Raw genomic sequence first — 17,990 nt, forward strand, 5'->3', positions numbered from 1 at the left:
CAAGCATAGAATGAGATCCAGGAAAAACACTTCAGAGATCACAATTACATAGATGGAGTTAAAAAAAAAACTAAATTCAAGACAGAAATTTGCTCCAAAATCTGTGTTTGACATCATAAGAATTGAAGATACCTTGAGTGTTTAAAATACCACAAAAAAATATTTTCACTGTCATGAAAGAAGTGGTGTTGTTTACATTTAATGGCTTTGCAATAAAGGCATGAAAACAGGAAGGGTAGATCTTATATTCTGGCTTAACATTTACCTTATTAATTTTTAGAAAATGATTGTCTCATCATGTAAATTAATGAAAATTTTACTGGTTTTATACACATAATTCCTGATTATTATTAAATTATTAAATGTATTAGAACTGCTTTATTTGTTATTTTTCTACAGATCTTTATAAGCATCCAGATAAAATACCCTGATATTACTGAATGATCAAACAACAAATATATTTCATTCAAAATATAGAATTAGTTTTTACAAATGCAAAGGGACAAAGCAGTCCTAACGATAGATGCAGAAGGCAGCTGCTACCACAGATCTATGAAAGCACCAGGTCAGTGCTGTCATGACCAAAAATTAAAATTACATGTTAGCAGTTTCTAAGAAACAAGAGGAAAACTGTCTTACTGTACAAATTCATTTTATATCTATCTGACAATGGAATTCAGTTCAAGTTGCTTCTTGACTGTAACAGATTGTGGCAAAGGTTCAGAGAGGGACAAAAAGATAGAAAGAATTATAAAGTAATATGAAAAGAGACTAAACAGACAAATTTTATTTACAAAAAACTGTATGTAAGGATGGATATAAGAGATCTAAAAATACATAACATGCACAGAAGATAAATAATGAAAGACTTTATTTTCATACTCACTTTGAAAACTGTCATGTTTGAAACAAAAGAAGCAGATATTCATTATACAAATTTTTGAAACTCATCAATTGAATATCTGAATATTTAATATGTTGCAGAGGTCAAATATATAAGTTCAAAAATGGCTTAAATAAATTTATGGAGATCAATTGTTAATATGCTAGCAACAAATTTTTGCTCCTAAATCAATTTGTCACTTTTGATATTTTTATAAAAGACTTACAGTATGGAATATTTCTAAGTCAACTTGAAATATGAAATCAACACAGGGTTCATTTCCTTCAAAATGCGGGAAAAAAATATTAACCCTGGAAACCTGGCAGGCAGATACTATATCTGGTTACCAAATTAAACAGAATCAAGGCATGGACTTCAGCTCCTGCACATAGTAATCCATGCTGTTTAACTGTTATCAGCTCAGAATCTACCGTAGGACAGCCGAGGCTGTGGTCTGTTCCCAAGGGCAATATGGATGAAGCAATACTGGTTTTTGGAGATGGATAGAGAAGAAAAGAGATGGATAGAGAGGATAGAAGAGACAGGAAGAGTAGTCAATTGTATCAGACACGATATATTAGTTTTGTAGCATCTATCACTTTAATAGCACAGAAATACCTCAGTAAGAATGTGGGCATAGTATCTCTTAGGCATAGTATTAGAATTAAATCAAGCAAAAATAATTCAGGAAAATATTTGGTGAGAAATAGGAAAATATTTTTATCTTTCTATAAAACATTTTGTAAAGAAGTCTCTCTCTTAGAAACATCAAGCTTATATTGTAAAACACAAAATGTTTCATTATGAAATTATTAATAAAATCACAACCAAAAATAGATAGATGACAAGTGCACAAAATGAGTAAGATCTTTTTCTTTTTAAATTTGTAAAATAAGCAAAGAGAATACCATAAACCAACCTGGATTACTGTGGCAGCTTCATGCTTCTGTCTTAAAGCAGTCATAAACTGATGATTATCTGTTTTGTTGCAGTCATTTTTTCTCCGAGCATGGTACTTCCGCCAAAGGGACTGGATCACTGATGCTGCCATATGTAGCCTCATACTAAAATATATACCTTTATGAATGACATAGCCTCACCAGTACAACTGGATTATCATATCTGCCCAACTACAACCATAAAACATAGCACTGTGCTTTGAGACAAAAGAAAAGCTCTGCCATTAAACAAAAACTTACAATCCATATGTGACATATATGCTCAGAAACACTGGAGGATATTCACATCACCTAACTTCTGAAATCCAGTTATCTAAGGACTAATCTCTGCTGGGCTCTGTTCCGTTTACAATCACTGTAAAAGAAGAGTCTTCAAAAGGAAGGATTAGGAGGAGAAGTGGTTTAACAATGACTGAGTAAATTATTGGAAGGGTCCACTTATTCTCACTGCCTGTATGAAAACAAACAAACAAAAAAACAACAAAAAACCCCCAAAGAAACAAACATCAAGCACTAAAGAGAGATAAATACTGAAAACTGCATGACACAGATATTTGCAATGAAACTGACAGGAAAAACTGAGAAAGTGTAATTTCATCTTTTGCCTGCTTTTACCTGTTAATTTAAGACTACCAGCCACTGGTTATTGGTTTAAATTTTCTAATTTGCTCATTTTTTAACAATCATTAATTACAGGGTATTTAGATTTGTTCCATGATTGAGATTCCTAAATATATGTTCAATGAATTTTTACTGATCGAGAAAAAGTTTATTGTCAGCTCTGCATCATGGTTTTACTATCTTTACTATCTTGGAATCCTTTTCTCCACAATACTCATTTTAATTGGACAGTGGGTTAAAGAAAAGCATCTAAGCTGCCCCCAATCTTTACATAATTTCTTTCCTTAAGCAGTGCATCTGTTTAAACAGATGAGTATTCTGAAAAAAAAAAAGGCCAGAGGTCGAAAGATTTCTTTTCTCCTAAAATGTGTTTATTAAGTTTACCATCCCCCAAAAATGACTTCTTTATAAGCTTTGCATGTGTAAGAAGCAGTAGCTGAATTGAAAAAGCAAACACAAAAATTGGTTACATTCTGTTTTGAAGAGACATCTCCAGAAACAGACTTACAGAATGCACTAACTAAAAGGTAAATGAATTCAAAAAAAATTTTAAGCATTCATCTTCTGCAACAGACTACTGTAATCTTGCTTTCAACTTGCTGAGAGGTAATGATGACTTGCATGGTCTTCCTGAATAATAAATTTTATGACAAATTATTAGTGTCTTAAGTGCCTACTAAGCACTACAGTCTATTTACCATAAGTCTAAACAGCATGAAGAAGCACACCTGCCATTATGACTTTTCATAGTGTTCTCAAGACACCTATTTTTTCATTGAATTCTTATGAAATTGTAACTGCATTCTTGTCCCTTTAGGGCAAAAAATCAGCTTCTGTTTCCCCTGACTGTACATCCAAGGCCATACAAATCAGCAGCAAACACATTCCAAAGAGGTAATTTACCAGTCTGTTTCATGTGGGAGAAAATTTGGGGGCACAGAACAAGTTGAACTGGCCTCTCACCCCTGTCTCTACTTTTAAAAAGCAGGTTGAGGCATGTTGGAGGAGTACTGAAAGCAGGGCAGGCCACTAGCTCTTCACTCATCACAACAGCAGGAGACTGGCCTAGGGTCAAGGGTGTAGGTAGATTTAAGGAACTTTTACCTCTTGCCTTCTAAACGGTACTGACTGTAAAGACTACACAGATGAATCTTGGATATCTAATGAATAGTATAGAAAAAGAAGCTTTACAGTAGTTTGTAGTTAAACTGATCCAAAGTTCCTGCAAAACATCCTAACACTGCCATTGAATGGGTGTCATAACATTATTGCAAAAAAAGTAGGAAAATGTAGGAGACCAAGAGAAAGTTTTCAAATTCTCTTATGATACAGTAATTTTAAATTATTTGAAGTACTTTCATATCTATACTCTAATATATCAACTGACAGAATACCACAAAGGATTCTTGTTAATCTGAAAGCCTAGTGTGCAACACCTTAATATAAATTTATTGTTGATAAGCTTAGAAATATTACAAGTTCTGTGCCTCTGTTTTTAAGTAATACATTCTTCCTCCTCTTTTCTCTCTGTATAAGCTATTTGAAAGCAATCTGACACCCGTCTTACCTTTCTGTATCATTCTCAAAATGCTGAAGATTTCTTCCCATATTACTTGTTACTATCACTGACTGTTGCGATGTGAGTTGGGCTGACATGTTATTGTTGCCTTTGCTCTCCTCTCTGTAATTAATACAAGATTCAGTGCTCTTCTGCTTCACTCTCTGATCTTCTTTATTTTCCTTTTGGTGCACAGGTATGGAGGAGTTAATGAATGTGGCCTGAATATCACCAGTAGTAATCCATCTTTTAGAAGGATTCAATGAGACCTGTTTATTTTCTGTCACACCCATGATAAAGAGGTTATTTTCCTGTAGGCAGCCAGTGAATGTTTGCTCTAAATGATTTTGAAGTGCTTCTGGTCCATCTCTGTCACTAATGTTTAGTTCGCCATACTCATGTGCATAACGATGTTTAATACTAAGTTTCATCAGCTGATTAAAATACCAGCATTGTCTCTGTGCAGAATCAATAGAAGAGGCAATTCTGAAAAAAAAGACAAAAATGTTTTTACATATGTTTCTGACCATAAGAATGCTTTACAAAAATGTATTCTCTCTATTATTTTCTAAAATACGTTGTATTTCAACTATCCTTACATGTTTCCATGTTCTTAAGGAAATAACAACTACTCTGACTGGAAACTCATTTTCAGTACTAATAAATCTTCATAGCATTTGGCTTTTTTTTTGGACATATTTAAAATATACTCACATAGATTTGTTATTTTACTTTGCCTTTTTACAGAAAAGTTTTCAGTCTTTCTAAAATAGACACTAGGGCAGGCATTTCCCTATTAATTTTCTGTGTAGTCAGAGGCACGTGAACCCAAAAATTTTAGAGCATTTGAGGCAATTCTGCTATAAATCCTATTGGTGTCTTAATAATCCAATTTTATCAGGGAACTAAAGAAACAAACATAAAAAAACCAACAATTTTAAAAATTAGATAAGATAGAGCAACAGAACCCAAACGGATTCAAACCAAGAAAACATAATGTTTAGAGAGAATTGAGGAACACAGAAACTTTTAAATATAGATATTTTTATCAATACAAAGGAAAGTTCTAGACTGAAACACCGATCTGTGAAGTCTGGCTCTCACTAGTTCTTTGTGATACACTCTGTATATGATGAGCAAGAGTAAATATGAATTAATTGTTACAGATTCAGATGGCACTCTGTACTTTGGATGGTGTTTGTCCATTGTATTGGGTAGCAGGTACTTCTGAAATCAAGAAAACATTTTTCTTCAATAGCATAGTTAGATGCAGGGATCTGTAATGTAGTGCTGCTTTCAGAGGAACATAAACTTAAAAAAAATCAATTTTTTTGTGAGTCTGGAAAAATCAGGCTCTAAAACTACAGTTATAAACAAAATTTTCCTTCTTGTTCATCACTCTTGAAAGGTGAAACTTTTTTAAGGTTTAACTGTGAAAACTCATTACCATTATAATTATATACTCCAATGAAGTTCAGCAAAGAACATAATTATCCAGATCTTAGAAGGTCTTACTGTTAGTGCAACTTCAGTGCTATAGGATAAAATCTGAATGGCTAAATTGGAAGCCAAATCCACACAGCTCAGGACAAAAGTCCTTGTGCAATAGCTGCACATTTGCTTAAGGATCTAACACACTATATAGTAAGAATCACAATTCCTTCAACAGAAAATACTTAAAGCATTAGCTAAATACTTTAGTTAAATACATTGAATCAGTTAAAGTATTAAAAAAGCTAAATTTTGGTACAAGATCATTACCAAATTTCTACAAAACGTGTGACAGTGAGAAGACAGAAAAAAAGAAAAAAAATGAAAAAAAGAAGTCTGTGCCCAACTGTCTTTTTCTTTTGCTTTGCCCTATTTTCTTGTTTATTTGAAATTAAAATATTGAAAAAACCCTGGAATGTTTTACATATTGGGCAAAATAAACTTTTGCATGAACAGCATATCCCGAGTACCCATGTTCATTCTCAAAAAACCACCAAAAAAACCAAAAAGACAAACAAACCATCCTAACAGGGAATCAAGTAGGATAGTTGTGCATTCTCTTCTTTGACAGGTGCAGGGGTATATCAAGCAGCTGTTTTCATCCTTCCAGTGGCTACAAAAATGCCAAGCAGAAATGGGAGGGGAGGTAGACGGCAATTGAAAATTCAGGCAGGGAGTAATTCTGTGGTCACCAGGGATCATTAGTTACTTTTTTTCACAGAGGCTGCTCTTTGGGCAGTTTTTCCAAGCAGTAGCTGCAAAATACAGTCTTGTCACTTGGGCATGTACCTTCTCCCAGCTGATACATTCCTTGGCAATTTGCATCTATACATTGATCTTGAAGGACTTTTAGGCTGCTCTCTGTATCAGTGGCCTTCCTTTTAGGCAGTCAGATCAGCTTAAGTTTCAATAAATTAAAGGGGAAGCTGAAGTGACATTCCAGAGAGTTATGAACAATGAAGTCGCTTGAAAGCTGCATTTGGTGTTCTGGAGAGGTGAAGCTCCAACGCACAGACAACAAGTATTATGATGGTGCCTGATTACTAGGCAGCAGTCAGCTTGTGGTTCCCTTAGGAGAACAGGGATTTAAGGTATCCTGTTAATGCAGTGCAACTTTCTCAGTGCCTCAATAGCCCTGCATTCTTGATACCACAGGCCTGCTCCTGACAATTGCTTGTTCAAACCACAGAAAGGAGGCTGCTGTAATTGAAAATACACAGGACTGGTTTACTTCTTTCACAGAAAAAACATATACAAGGAAAGAGAGAAGACAAAGTAAGTAATATGACAGTATTAAGACATTTGATACCATAGTATTGCCTCAAGTTAATGTAAATTTGCTGCTTGCCTTTCAGACCTTTACCTATATTATATATAGGTGAATGGGTCTGGTCATAATAAATCTGGAATTGCTTCTTGGTTATGATACAACCACGGTTTTAAGCATAAATTGGCATCTAGGGAAAACAAGAAATGGAAGCACCAGCATCCATAGTGTCTGCCTGTTTAATGTGTAATGAAATGGAGATGAATATGGTGGTCCTGCTACAGCAACATTTTTATGGCTTCTAGTGCATTCCTTTATGGTCAATGGATGCCTGGCTACCCATGAGCTTTATTTTGATCCTAACAAGTGAAAGTAATTTATGCCACGTGCAAATTTTAACATAACCACAAAGGATGCACTGCTTTTGCAGTGGGAGAAAGGGGTAATAAGCAAAAGAGGAAGGAATGGGTGTTTTGTCACAATGTATACATGCACTATGTTAGTAGCCTTTATATTACCTAAAGACCAAGATATTATTTTCACAAAGAAATGCTAATAGCAGAAAGCTACCTGTAGCTTTTTATATAAAACAGATACCTCTCTATTTTTTTCTAGCATTTTCCAGCGACTTGGAGGAAAGATAAAAGCATTAGAATCAGATTTTAATCTATTTGGAAATGTAAGTCAGGCATTTATTAATGACTGTTGCAACTTCCATCCTCACATCAATCCACTAAGAGTATCCATCACTGCCTTGGTTAATTTAGACCATGCAGGAAGGGAGAAGTAGAGGTGGAGAGGACTAAAAGCCCACTGGCAGTGCCTAGGATGCATTAGGGTCCATGCACAGGCTCACTTAACAGATATGGAAAACAACAAGTTACTAATTCTTAAAGGCCTTTCAGTGCAGTTTAAACTAGCCAAAGTATTGCTTTTTAGAAAGCTTAAAGTGGCAGCAGAAGCTTGCTTATAGAGCTGACACACTTTGTATAGAATTTCCTACTGCAGTCACATCTGCAATGACTGCCAGGTTATTCAAAGAGCATAATTTTGTCAGAATGAGACAGTAAGTCTAGAAAAGTCAGCAGAACAAATCTCTCAGAGGCAAAAGGGACAGTGGAAAAACAAGCCAGTTCTAATCAGGAACAGCAGTTTTCTCATGGCCATTGCAGCTAAATTATCACAAACCTCTTCATGTGCTAATTTGTGTGCTAGTTAAAACTTTGCTTAATATCATGTTTTTCCCTTTGTGGTTCTATGGTGATTTTCATAATTATGATACATGGAAAAGTCAAATAATACACCCCAATTTATGTGAGCTTTTGTTTGCAATAGTGTGGTAAAACCTAATTTGTCTTCAGAGAAGCTTCTATAAGCATCATTACTGATGTTCAACTGCAGCCTAAAAAAGTCCCTTACAAACATATGAAAGAGGTCACTATTTACATGTTCTGTCTTTGCAAAACACTTTATGAAATTCCTGTCATTTTTACTGTATTATACATACAGTATTTAGGAAGTTCAAGTTCCACTAGCCAGACATCTGCATATCTCATGACTGAAAGGAAATTGTTGTGACCAAGGTGTCCTATTATTTTTGATATTATTACTTAGTACAAGTCATCTAAAGAATATGTCACAGCAAACATTTATTAGAATAGAGAAATTCAATTTTAAAATAAGTTTTATTATTAGTCATGGCAAAACCAGAGAAGTTTAAAAAAAATAGCACCGAGAATTTAACTGGGCAGCAGTGGTGCATGAAACATGGATTAGGGAAGCAAGCAGTGATTACTTTTGGCAGTTTACATACTTGAGGTCGCACCTACAGGGGCTTATAACTTAGCAAGATGGGAAACAGACAGAACTTCACTCTATTGTTGGCCTGTTCTTTAGCAATGTCAAATTAATTCAGTCAAAGTATTGCAATATGTACTATAATAGCTATGCTGTTAAGGCTTATATACAAACAAGTTGTTTAGAGTTCCTTTTCTAAACTGCAGTTTTCAATGGTTTTCAAGTCATCCATAAATTTTACTTCAGTCAAAATAAAATATAGAGGGCTTTAAAACACAAGAAATTCATTTTAAGACTAAATTTTATATAAGATGTTTCAATCATGTCAAAATTGCCAATTTAAAAGATTGTGAATGAATTTTCAAAATCTCAAAAATATCACAACCCTCTCTCCTCTCTGCCCTCCCCTTCTCCACCCAAACCATATATTCAGGAAAGAAGATATGTTTACATAATCTCCTCTTTCCACTGCTGTTCTTCTCAAACATCTGCAGGCTCTTTCCAACAAAACTTACACAGAATCATATAAAAATTCTCAATTGAAGGAACCTCAGCAGGTCTCTAGTCCAACTTTCTGCTCTAAAGCATGTTTAGCTCTCAGATCAGACCAGGTTGCTTAGGGCTTTATCCAGTCAGGTTTTGAAAATCTCCAAGAATGAGACAGCACAACCTCTCTGGGCAGCCTGTTACATTTCCTCACTGTCCCAACAGTGATAAGGTTTTTCCTTTATGTCTAGTGGCACTGACTCTGACTGGGATGAATTAATTCTCATTACAGGTGTCCATATGGTGCTGTGTTTTAGTTTTGTGACCAAAACTGTATTGATAAAAGATTAATGCTTTGCTAAACAGTGCTTGGACTGTCAAGACCTTCTCTCTTCCACTGAGCAAGTGCCTGGGAGAGGGCAAAAGGCCTCATTTCTTTACCTCTTTCCTAGGTAAAGAACTTTGCACCTGTCCTTGTTGAATTTACAAGGCCCTGTTGACCTGTCTCCCCAGCTTGTCTGTGTCCTGGTAGCTCTCCTTTCAGGAATGCAAACAATTGCCTCCAAATATTTGGGATCTGCAAGCATCTCCTGCTCCTGGTCTTTGATAAAAGATGTTAGAAGTACAAGTCAGCCCGTAGAAAGTAGCATGAGCCTTTTAACTATTAATAATTAATGGATGGTCTGAGTCTGACTACCCATTAAGTTTCTTATTTATCTTTCTTATTTATATCTATTCCTGCAGACCAGGGTTAAAAAAACCCATTAAATTTTATGAATATCATCTTTCTCTCCCATTTTTTACCATTTTGCAGAAAGGCATGGGGAATATAGGTCCTTAGACTCTACTACTGTTCTGTCACAAGTCATATCCTAATTATAGACTAGCATTTTTTTTGCATTGGATAATGATGAAAATAGTCCTATAAATCAAACAAGGTAAGATTTTCTCAAACATAAAGGAGAGTTTTATTTGATTTTTTTTCCTCTTCTTTTTTCCCTTTAAGAAAAAGAAAGAAAAGTACACCATGTCAAGGTGGTAAATAGATTAGGAAGCATCAGCTCCCAGTCTGCAAAATGGAAGCCAAAAATCACAGAAGTGGAGATGACATATCTTGGTGGTTTAAAGGAGAAATATATGAGTTTTATGAGATATCTATACATTACATGTGTCATAGAAAACTGCACTATGTAATTCTCCCAAATTAATTTCAATCTAATTCTTAATACAAACCTTGTTTCAAATTAATCTGGTTCTGAGCTATGACGATTTTATTGCAACTTAGTAAAAGCCAACAATACACCACAGTAATAAACTTTTAGGTAGCAACAAGACAGCACAGTATACAGGCACAGTATACAAAACAACTGGATTCTGAAAAAAATGTACATAGTTTTCCTGAACCAACAGAGTATGCAAAGCCAAGTGCACACTAAAATACTGTCAAATATCACATACTTCACTTGCTCTGGGATAATGTTCGGTACCTGGCAGAATCAAGAAAACTATCTTTCGAAATAGACAAATTGGATATTAAAAGGACTATAAGGATATTGTGAACCTGATAGGAAAATAAAAGCAACTATGAAAGAAAGAAACATGCAATATTATCAAGTGCAGAAACATGAGAAGCTTGAGCTATTTGGAAAGCTTGAACTATTTGGATATTACAAAACAATTAAAAGATAGCAGGTATTAGTGATAAATTACTCCTTGCATGGTCTAAGCTGAAGTCACTGGACAACTAATGGTAATAAAGGTAGTAAGTATGACAAAATCAAAGACCAGCAAACAGATCCATTTGATGCACTACCTTAAGAGAGGTCAAAATTTTTGCAAGGATTTAGAATGTGAATAATATACATATGGAAACCAAACTCAGAAAGAAAAATAGAGCATATTGCACCAATAGCAAAACTAGATTTGATTAACAGTGGAAATCATGTCAATAAAATTATAAAACTTTCAGGATTTAAGCTAGTAATCCTGCATAGCACCATGCTATGTTGAGTGCACAGATTCATTCAGCTACTACCAACAGCAGGTTTTGAACCAAACTTAAGGAAACAAAACTCAAGGCCCAAATACCCTAATATCTGTTGAAAATAGAGTTTTCTCTGAAGTCAATGATTCTCTTTCTTTTGATAATATATTTCCAGGAAAAAGTACTAAGTAAAATTCATAAGACACCAAGAACTTCACTAAGAATACATCAAAACATATTTCTGAATGCAATTTATATTCTCATGAATACATACTCCAATTCAGCAGCCTGTTTTTTCAGTTGAATATTTTCTTCAATTTGAACTTGACAAAGTTCCAGGAAAGTTCTTAATTCTGATTCTTTAATTCTTTCAGTCATGGGTAAAGTATAAGTTAGGGCTTCACCATCAAGAGACTGTAAACTAGGAAGGACCTTAAACAAAGAAGACCTTAGGAAAAAAAAAGTCATAATTAGTTCTACAAAAAAATTCTTATGCAATAAAACCTATTCTATTGATACAATCACATAAAAAGACAGAACATGAAGATAGCCTCTAAGGATTTGTACATATTTCTCCTTACTTCATATGTTAACATACTAACTAAAACTTTACATTTAAAAAACTACAGAACTCAAACACAGAACATGGCAAGACTTCTTAATATTTTGTTGGCATAAAAAGCACTGCTCAAATACTGACACCAGAAAAGTCAATGACAATGTTCTCAATTCAAAAGAGCTAGAATTTTACCTACACAAAACTTAACAGGAAAATTTGATGCACATGTGCATAGGTACCTGTAATGGGTTTGATTGGCAGGCAACATAGAAAACTAAATCACAGGATTAAGCACAGAAATGATTTTGTTGACACATTAAAAAGTCTAATTTTTAAAACTACACAAAATACTGAATCTTGTCAGTTCTGCTGCCTTTATCATTTGCATATACCACATACAGTGGCATGATATACAATATGACTGGCAGGAAAAAGAATCCACTTTTGAAATACTGAATTTGGGCCAGTGACAGCAATGAGAGTAGAGATGACCCTTCCTTGCTATAAAAAGGAGAGTTGGGGCCACTGATGTAGGAGAAACTTACCTACCCAAACAAAAAAAAAGAAAAAAAAAGTGGCTGCTTTAGGTTTTTGTGAAATGTAATCAAATACTAGAACCTTGTTTTACATATTTCTTGTACCAGATCAAATTTTTTTAAAGTTTGGAGATAGCAAATTTATTTAAATCAATACATTAAAACTGAATATTTTCATTAAGTCATTTTAAAGTAACATTTAAGGACTCTTGAAAGAATACTTATTGTGGGCTGTAAATCCCCCTACTGCTAAAAAAGATAATACGGTTTTCAAAATTTCAAAACTCCCTGGCTATTTCCTCTGAAGGTAAAGAACTACTACTCAGCTCAGACAACATACACTAAGTTTTAAACTAGATAAATTTTCTATGACTGAGTTATAATATTCCAAATAACTCAATGGAATAAAATATTAGTTTTCTATGACTGAGTTATAATATTACAAATAACTCATTAGAATAGAATACTAGTTTTCTTGCAAATAGAAAACTTCTCTACTGCCCATTAATGAGGGCTAAGACTGTCTGAAGTACATTGGGAAAATAATAATGGGTTTAGATCAACAGTTCCTGAACATATACAGAGAAATTACCAAAATTGGTTAGAAATTACCAAAAAAGTGCCATATCAAAGTTGATTGATGTTGAAAGTATTGTGTCTTAGAGCTATGGGATCTCATCACTAGTTTTTCCAGATGGGTTTCTCCTGGTGAAGGGCTGAGTAAACATTACATTTAGTGAAAACGTCCTGGTGAATATTCTGTCACTTAAGAGGTTCTATTAATCATTACAGCATTGAAACATATTCCCCTAAGAGTGCTCAAACTGATCCTAGGGTTTAATTTTTAAAAAGAAATTTCTTACTACTTCACTTTTGTTGGTGTTATCACTGGGTGGACATGAAAGTACAAAACTGATTGTGAAATTTTACAACTAATTCCTTTGCTGGTATCAAGAGGTTATGTAAAGTTCACTGGAACATATTGCCTGAAGTTACAGTCAATGGTGTATTCAGCAAATCCATATTCTAAGTATTCCATACTTCAAATCCTTTAGACAAATGAATCTTGTCTAATCATAAAAGCTCTATTTGGTTAAGTGTCAGTTCTTACAGTTAAAATGAAATTCAGAAAGCTTTTCCCTCCAGGTTACAAGTGAAGTAAGATTTAGTTCTGTAAAATAGTGGGAATTAAAACAATGCAAATGGGAATTTAAAACATTGTCAGAGTCATGGAATTTTATTAATGAAGTTACCTGCAGGAACCATGGGAGTGCAAATAAGTCTCTTAATTAAAAAACAAACAAATCAATCAAGAATGTACTTATACAGGTATCTTTTAAACTACTCAAACATTTACAACTGAAAGTTTTAAATAGTTGTTTTTCTACTAGAATACTAATCATAAATTTGTATGGAAATCTTCAAATGGAAAAAATATAAGGGTAGTTTCATTTTCTTTTTTTTCTCTTAATGCAACACACACTCCAAAACACACACATATCACAAACTTTGTACTCATTACACTAAGCAATCTAATACAGCAAATGTGAAGAGAATTTATCTAAACACATTTTTGTGTAACATTGCAGTGTAAAGACTTACCTTTAACTGACTTATACAACTAACAATTTTGGTGATTCTTCAAAATTACTAAGCTTAAAAAAGATTCATATTTTTCTAATAAAATATCTGTCACTTGTTTTAATTACACCAAAAATGAAAGTCCAACTGTTGTGTCTCATTTCATTTCCTCAGACATTCTATTATGTTAACACTTTCCTAGGCAAACACTTGATTTCCTTAGCTGAAAGCATTGGCAATTATTTAAATTCTTACTTATTAAATGCTTCTTTCTACATTTAATGTTAAGTATAGTAAGAGTTCACTAATAGATACTCTACCTTTTCAACACATGTATTCTGGAACATCACCTAAAAATCTAAAATCTAATTTCCAACTTGTCAGTCTGCTCTTGAAGTCATGTCGACTATGAAGTATTAATTCCAAACAAGATGAAAGAACACCTTAAATTAAAAAACATTACTGCACTTTTGCTGAGCAATTCTCTCAGACAGCTTTAAGTCTTCATGGCACTGGCCCATGAATGGGTTTTCAGATCATGTAATTATCAAGAAACCAGGAGACATCAACTGGCAAATAGTGCTAAAGCCAGTTGGCAGCCCGTCCCTAGTGGGGTTTCCCAAGGCTCAGTATTGGCCCAGTCCTGTTTAATATCTTTACCGATGGACTAGATGAGGGGATCAAGTACACCCTCACTAAGTTCTCAGACAACATCACATGGGACAGATGTAATGATCTGCTGGAGGGTATGAAGGCTCTGCAGAGGGATCTGGACAGGCTGGATTGATGGGCTGAGGTCAATGGAATGAGGTTCAATAAGGCAAAGTGCTGGTCCTGCACTTGAGTCACAACAACCCTAAGCAGTGCTACAGCTTTGGGCAAATATGGTTGGAAGGTTGCAGTGGAAAAGGGCCTGTGGGTGCTGGTCAGCAGCTGGCTGAACATGAGCCAGCAGTGTGCCCAGGTGGCAAAGGACAGTGGCATCCTGGCCTGTGTCAGAAACAGTGTGGCCAGCTGGACCAAGGCAATGATCCTTCCCTGTGCTCAGCACTGATGAGACCAAACCTTGGTTACTGTGTCCAATATACAAAAAGCAACAAAAAACCCCAAACTTATTCATGTACCATTTTATTCCTAGGGTTAACAATCCTATCATAACTACTCATTTCAGGGATTCTACTAACTGCATATCTTTTCATATGTCAAGTTTCTTTTCTACCCTATCCATTTTTCCACATAGATATATTACATACTCTAGGATGAGCATGTTGATTTTTCAGATCATTATTTCAGTATTATACACCACTGAGGGGCAAAGGACAGCATTATTTTCACATCTCTTTCTTAATTATAAGAGCTATTAATTTCTGATGTAAAGATAGGGGATTCTAAGAACGACAAAACAGGCTAAGCCTCAACTACTAAGGAAAAATCAACCATTCATTCTGACCATTCACTTTCTTCTGCTAATAAACATGACCCCTTCTCTAGCTACTGTTACAGGGATTATTCTCTAACTGCTGTAAAACCTGTCACATCAGCAAGATTGTTCATACTCTGTGGTAGTATTTCTATGATTTAACTAACATACATACACCATTTTTTTGTCTGATTTTGATTTTTTTAATTTCTCACATTAATTTATTTTCCTACCTCCAGTTCCTTTCTTGGAGAAGAGGATTTCCACTGAATGACAACTCCTTCAGTTTATGACAGCCACTTAACCATGTAAGGACATCTTTAAGATCTGTGTTATAGTAGGAAACAGAACCAAATATAAATTTGAATGCAAAACTATATAATTTCTCACAAAATCTTAGATGAAAGTAAAATGTACCCAACAATACTGTTACCTGTACAATACAGTTATAATTACTATCTATAACATTTGTGTTTGGAAAATATGTATATATTTTCGGTATAAATGTATCTTATAAATACATGGGAACAATCCCATTCAAAATAGTTCATAATTTAACTAGAAATAGTTTATAAATTAACAAGAAATTCTTTGGATAGCGCTTTATGGTATTTTTACACAACTCACCTGACAAGCAGTTATTTTTGATATCCAGCTTTTCCAAAGATACAAATGAATTTAAAGGCACGAGCTCAGTTAATCTGAGAACAAAACAGAAAAAGATTTTTTAAAATTAAATAAAACAGCAGTTCATAAACAGGAAGGCACCAGAATCTTTTATAGTTATGACAATTTATTTATTTACAGAAGAAAATGCTCATTTTGCTATCCAAGGTGCTAGAACCAATTACTCAAATTTTAATTTGGAAGTAGTTCTTAGTCTTCTCAGTAGCAAATTTTTTAATATTTTCTCCTTAATGTTTTGTTTTATCTGGTACATATTTAATTTTCTTTCTGGCATTTAGTGATGAAGATCTGAAATCTTTTAAAATTTATACAATTCAACTGGCTTTTCTTGAGGCTCCATAACTAGAAGGCAATTGACAGAAGGTCCTGATTATGGAGAAATAAAAGCTGCTTGTCCTCCTTTCCCTTCCTTTATTTCTCATTGTTAAAACTTCTTTTCAGTTCCTTTCTCTTCTCCACTCAGTACATTACTTCTGGGATCCTAAAACTAACAAAATTGTTGTCACAGTTGTATTGTTTTCAACAGGTCAAGGTTGCACTGTCCTGTAATACATTTTTAGTGCATCCTCTGTCTTACTTCTTCTGTAAGATGGTGTCAAACAGATGCTAGTTATAAAGACAGCTATGGAATTGCTCTTCTTGCATTATCAGAGCTTTTCTTGTGTAATAAAGCAGCAAAGCAGTACTAGAGATAGGAAAAAATTCTTATTTGTAATATTGAAGAGTAAATGTAAAGAAACTGGCTGACATTTAGCTATATAAAAGATTTGGAACTGTAAGATATGCTATTACTAAAGAAGGAATGCCCAGTGTTACTCAAGTTTCTTTACTAACAAACTTTTTTTCGTGCAAGAATGTTGAATGGTTCACTCAGTTGCCAGACTATTGCCAAATATTACCACTTAGATTAAAGTTTATTTTTATTTATGAAAGCAACAGGAAAAGTTAAAGTCAAGATGCAAGAAACCCCAATCATCAACTAAACCATGAATATTTATGTATGAGCACACACTACATCAACTGCACCTTTTTAAAAGATATACAGGTTTAGGTAACATATTTCATCCGTGTAAGGACAAGACTCCAGCATAAAGAAAGGTAACAGAAATAGCAATGCATGTGGTCCGTTTGTGAATGCTAATTTTCACAGAAAGTAGTATTTTCTGAGGGTGTAGTGCCTTTGAAAGGTATGTTGGAATTCTTTTTGTCAGAAACATGACCCTCCAAAAAAATGAAACCCACTCACTCCATAAACTTAAAATTGTTCTGAGCCAAAAGTACTTATTAGTTGCTAAACTGTGTGACCATGTTGTGTTTCCAGCACAGGCTTCATAGCTGAAAGGCAGAGCTGAATTTCACTCTGGTAGACTGATTATGGACCAATGTTGGTTGCAGACTCTTTAATTTTACTGAAAACATAACCAAATGCAAAACAGAAAAAAAATAATTTCCACATTCGCTTGACAACTATTTCTATACATCACCATAACATTTTAAGAGTAAATTCAGAGAAATTGATATGAAGACCATTGAGTACATGTCACTATACTTGCATTTCTTTCTCAAACTACATTGTAAAGTTGTTCTGGTTCTAACCCTACTTAGTTCTGCTACCTTCCTGCCATGGAAGTTTGCCATGGAATCAAATAAATATGAAGAAGGATTAACAACACTAAAAAAGCATAAAGCCTTACAAGTAGATCTGTACGCAGTGCTACAAATTTTCATGATCAGTGAATAGTACATAAATATATTTAATATTTGACACAAACATCATCATATATATTACTGGTTTAGCAGTATGGCTGCAAAACCTGAAACTGACTGACTCAGACTATAGATTCACATATTCAGAAATATCTAAGGAAATAAATGTCATATCTTGCATAAGGGACAAAAGATAATGCCGGGGGGTTTTATTTATACTGAGTGAGTGCTCTGGATCTTTATCAGTATACGCTGTTGTGAATTAGAAATTGTCTACTGGACTGTCCTTGTCTGACAGTGGCATTAGGAGAGTTAAAACATTTCCCCGTCATTCTATAGCTTTCCCTTTACTGACATTCTTTGTTAATTTTTTTCGTAAGTAAATTCAAACCAGAAAGACAAAGGACATTACTGAAAACTCAATACTACTTGACCTTGTCACATTAGCCTTGGG

The 17,990-nt window shown here is 34.3% G+C and overlaps 1 protein-coding gene across 3 annotated transcripts in view; it reads right to left on the reverse strand.

Annotated features, from left to right (window-relative positions):
* The window catches only part of LRRIQ1 (leucine rich repeats and IQ motif containing 1), a 104,845-nt gene that overhangs the window by 66,946 nt on the left and 19,909 nt on the right, over positions 1-17,990 (reverse strand). For all 3 annotated transcript variants that reach the window (XR_011697263.1, XM_071549946.1, XM_071549947.1), the window contains exons 13-17: positions 15,770-15,843; positions 15,376-15,469; positions 11,321-11,494; positions 4,031-4,507; positions 1,803-1,947 (exon numbers count right to left, since the gene is read on the reverse strand). Coding sequence is in view for 2 of the 3 variants with exons in the window: in XM_071549946.1 (XP_071406047.1) it covers positions 1,803-1,947; positions 4,031-4,507; positions 11,321-11,494; positions 15,376-15,469; positions 15,770-15,843 (964 nt within the window). In the remaining variant the exon portion in view is untranslated. The remainder of the gene's footprint in view (positions 1-1,802; positions 1,948-4,030; positions 4,508-11,320; positions 11,495-15,375; positions 15,470-15,769; positions 15,844-17,990) is intronic.

The sequence above is a fragment of the Pithys albifrons genome, chromosome 3 (genome assembly GCF_047495875.1).
Source record: "Pithys albifrons albifrons isolate INPA30051 chromosome 3, PitAlb_v1, whole genome shotgun sequence".
Lineage (NCBI taxonomy): Eukaryota > Metazoa > Chordata > Aves > Passeriformes > Thamnophilidae > Pithys > Pithys albifrons.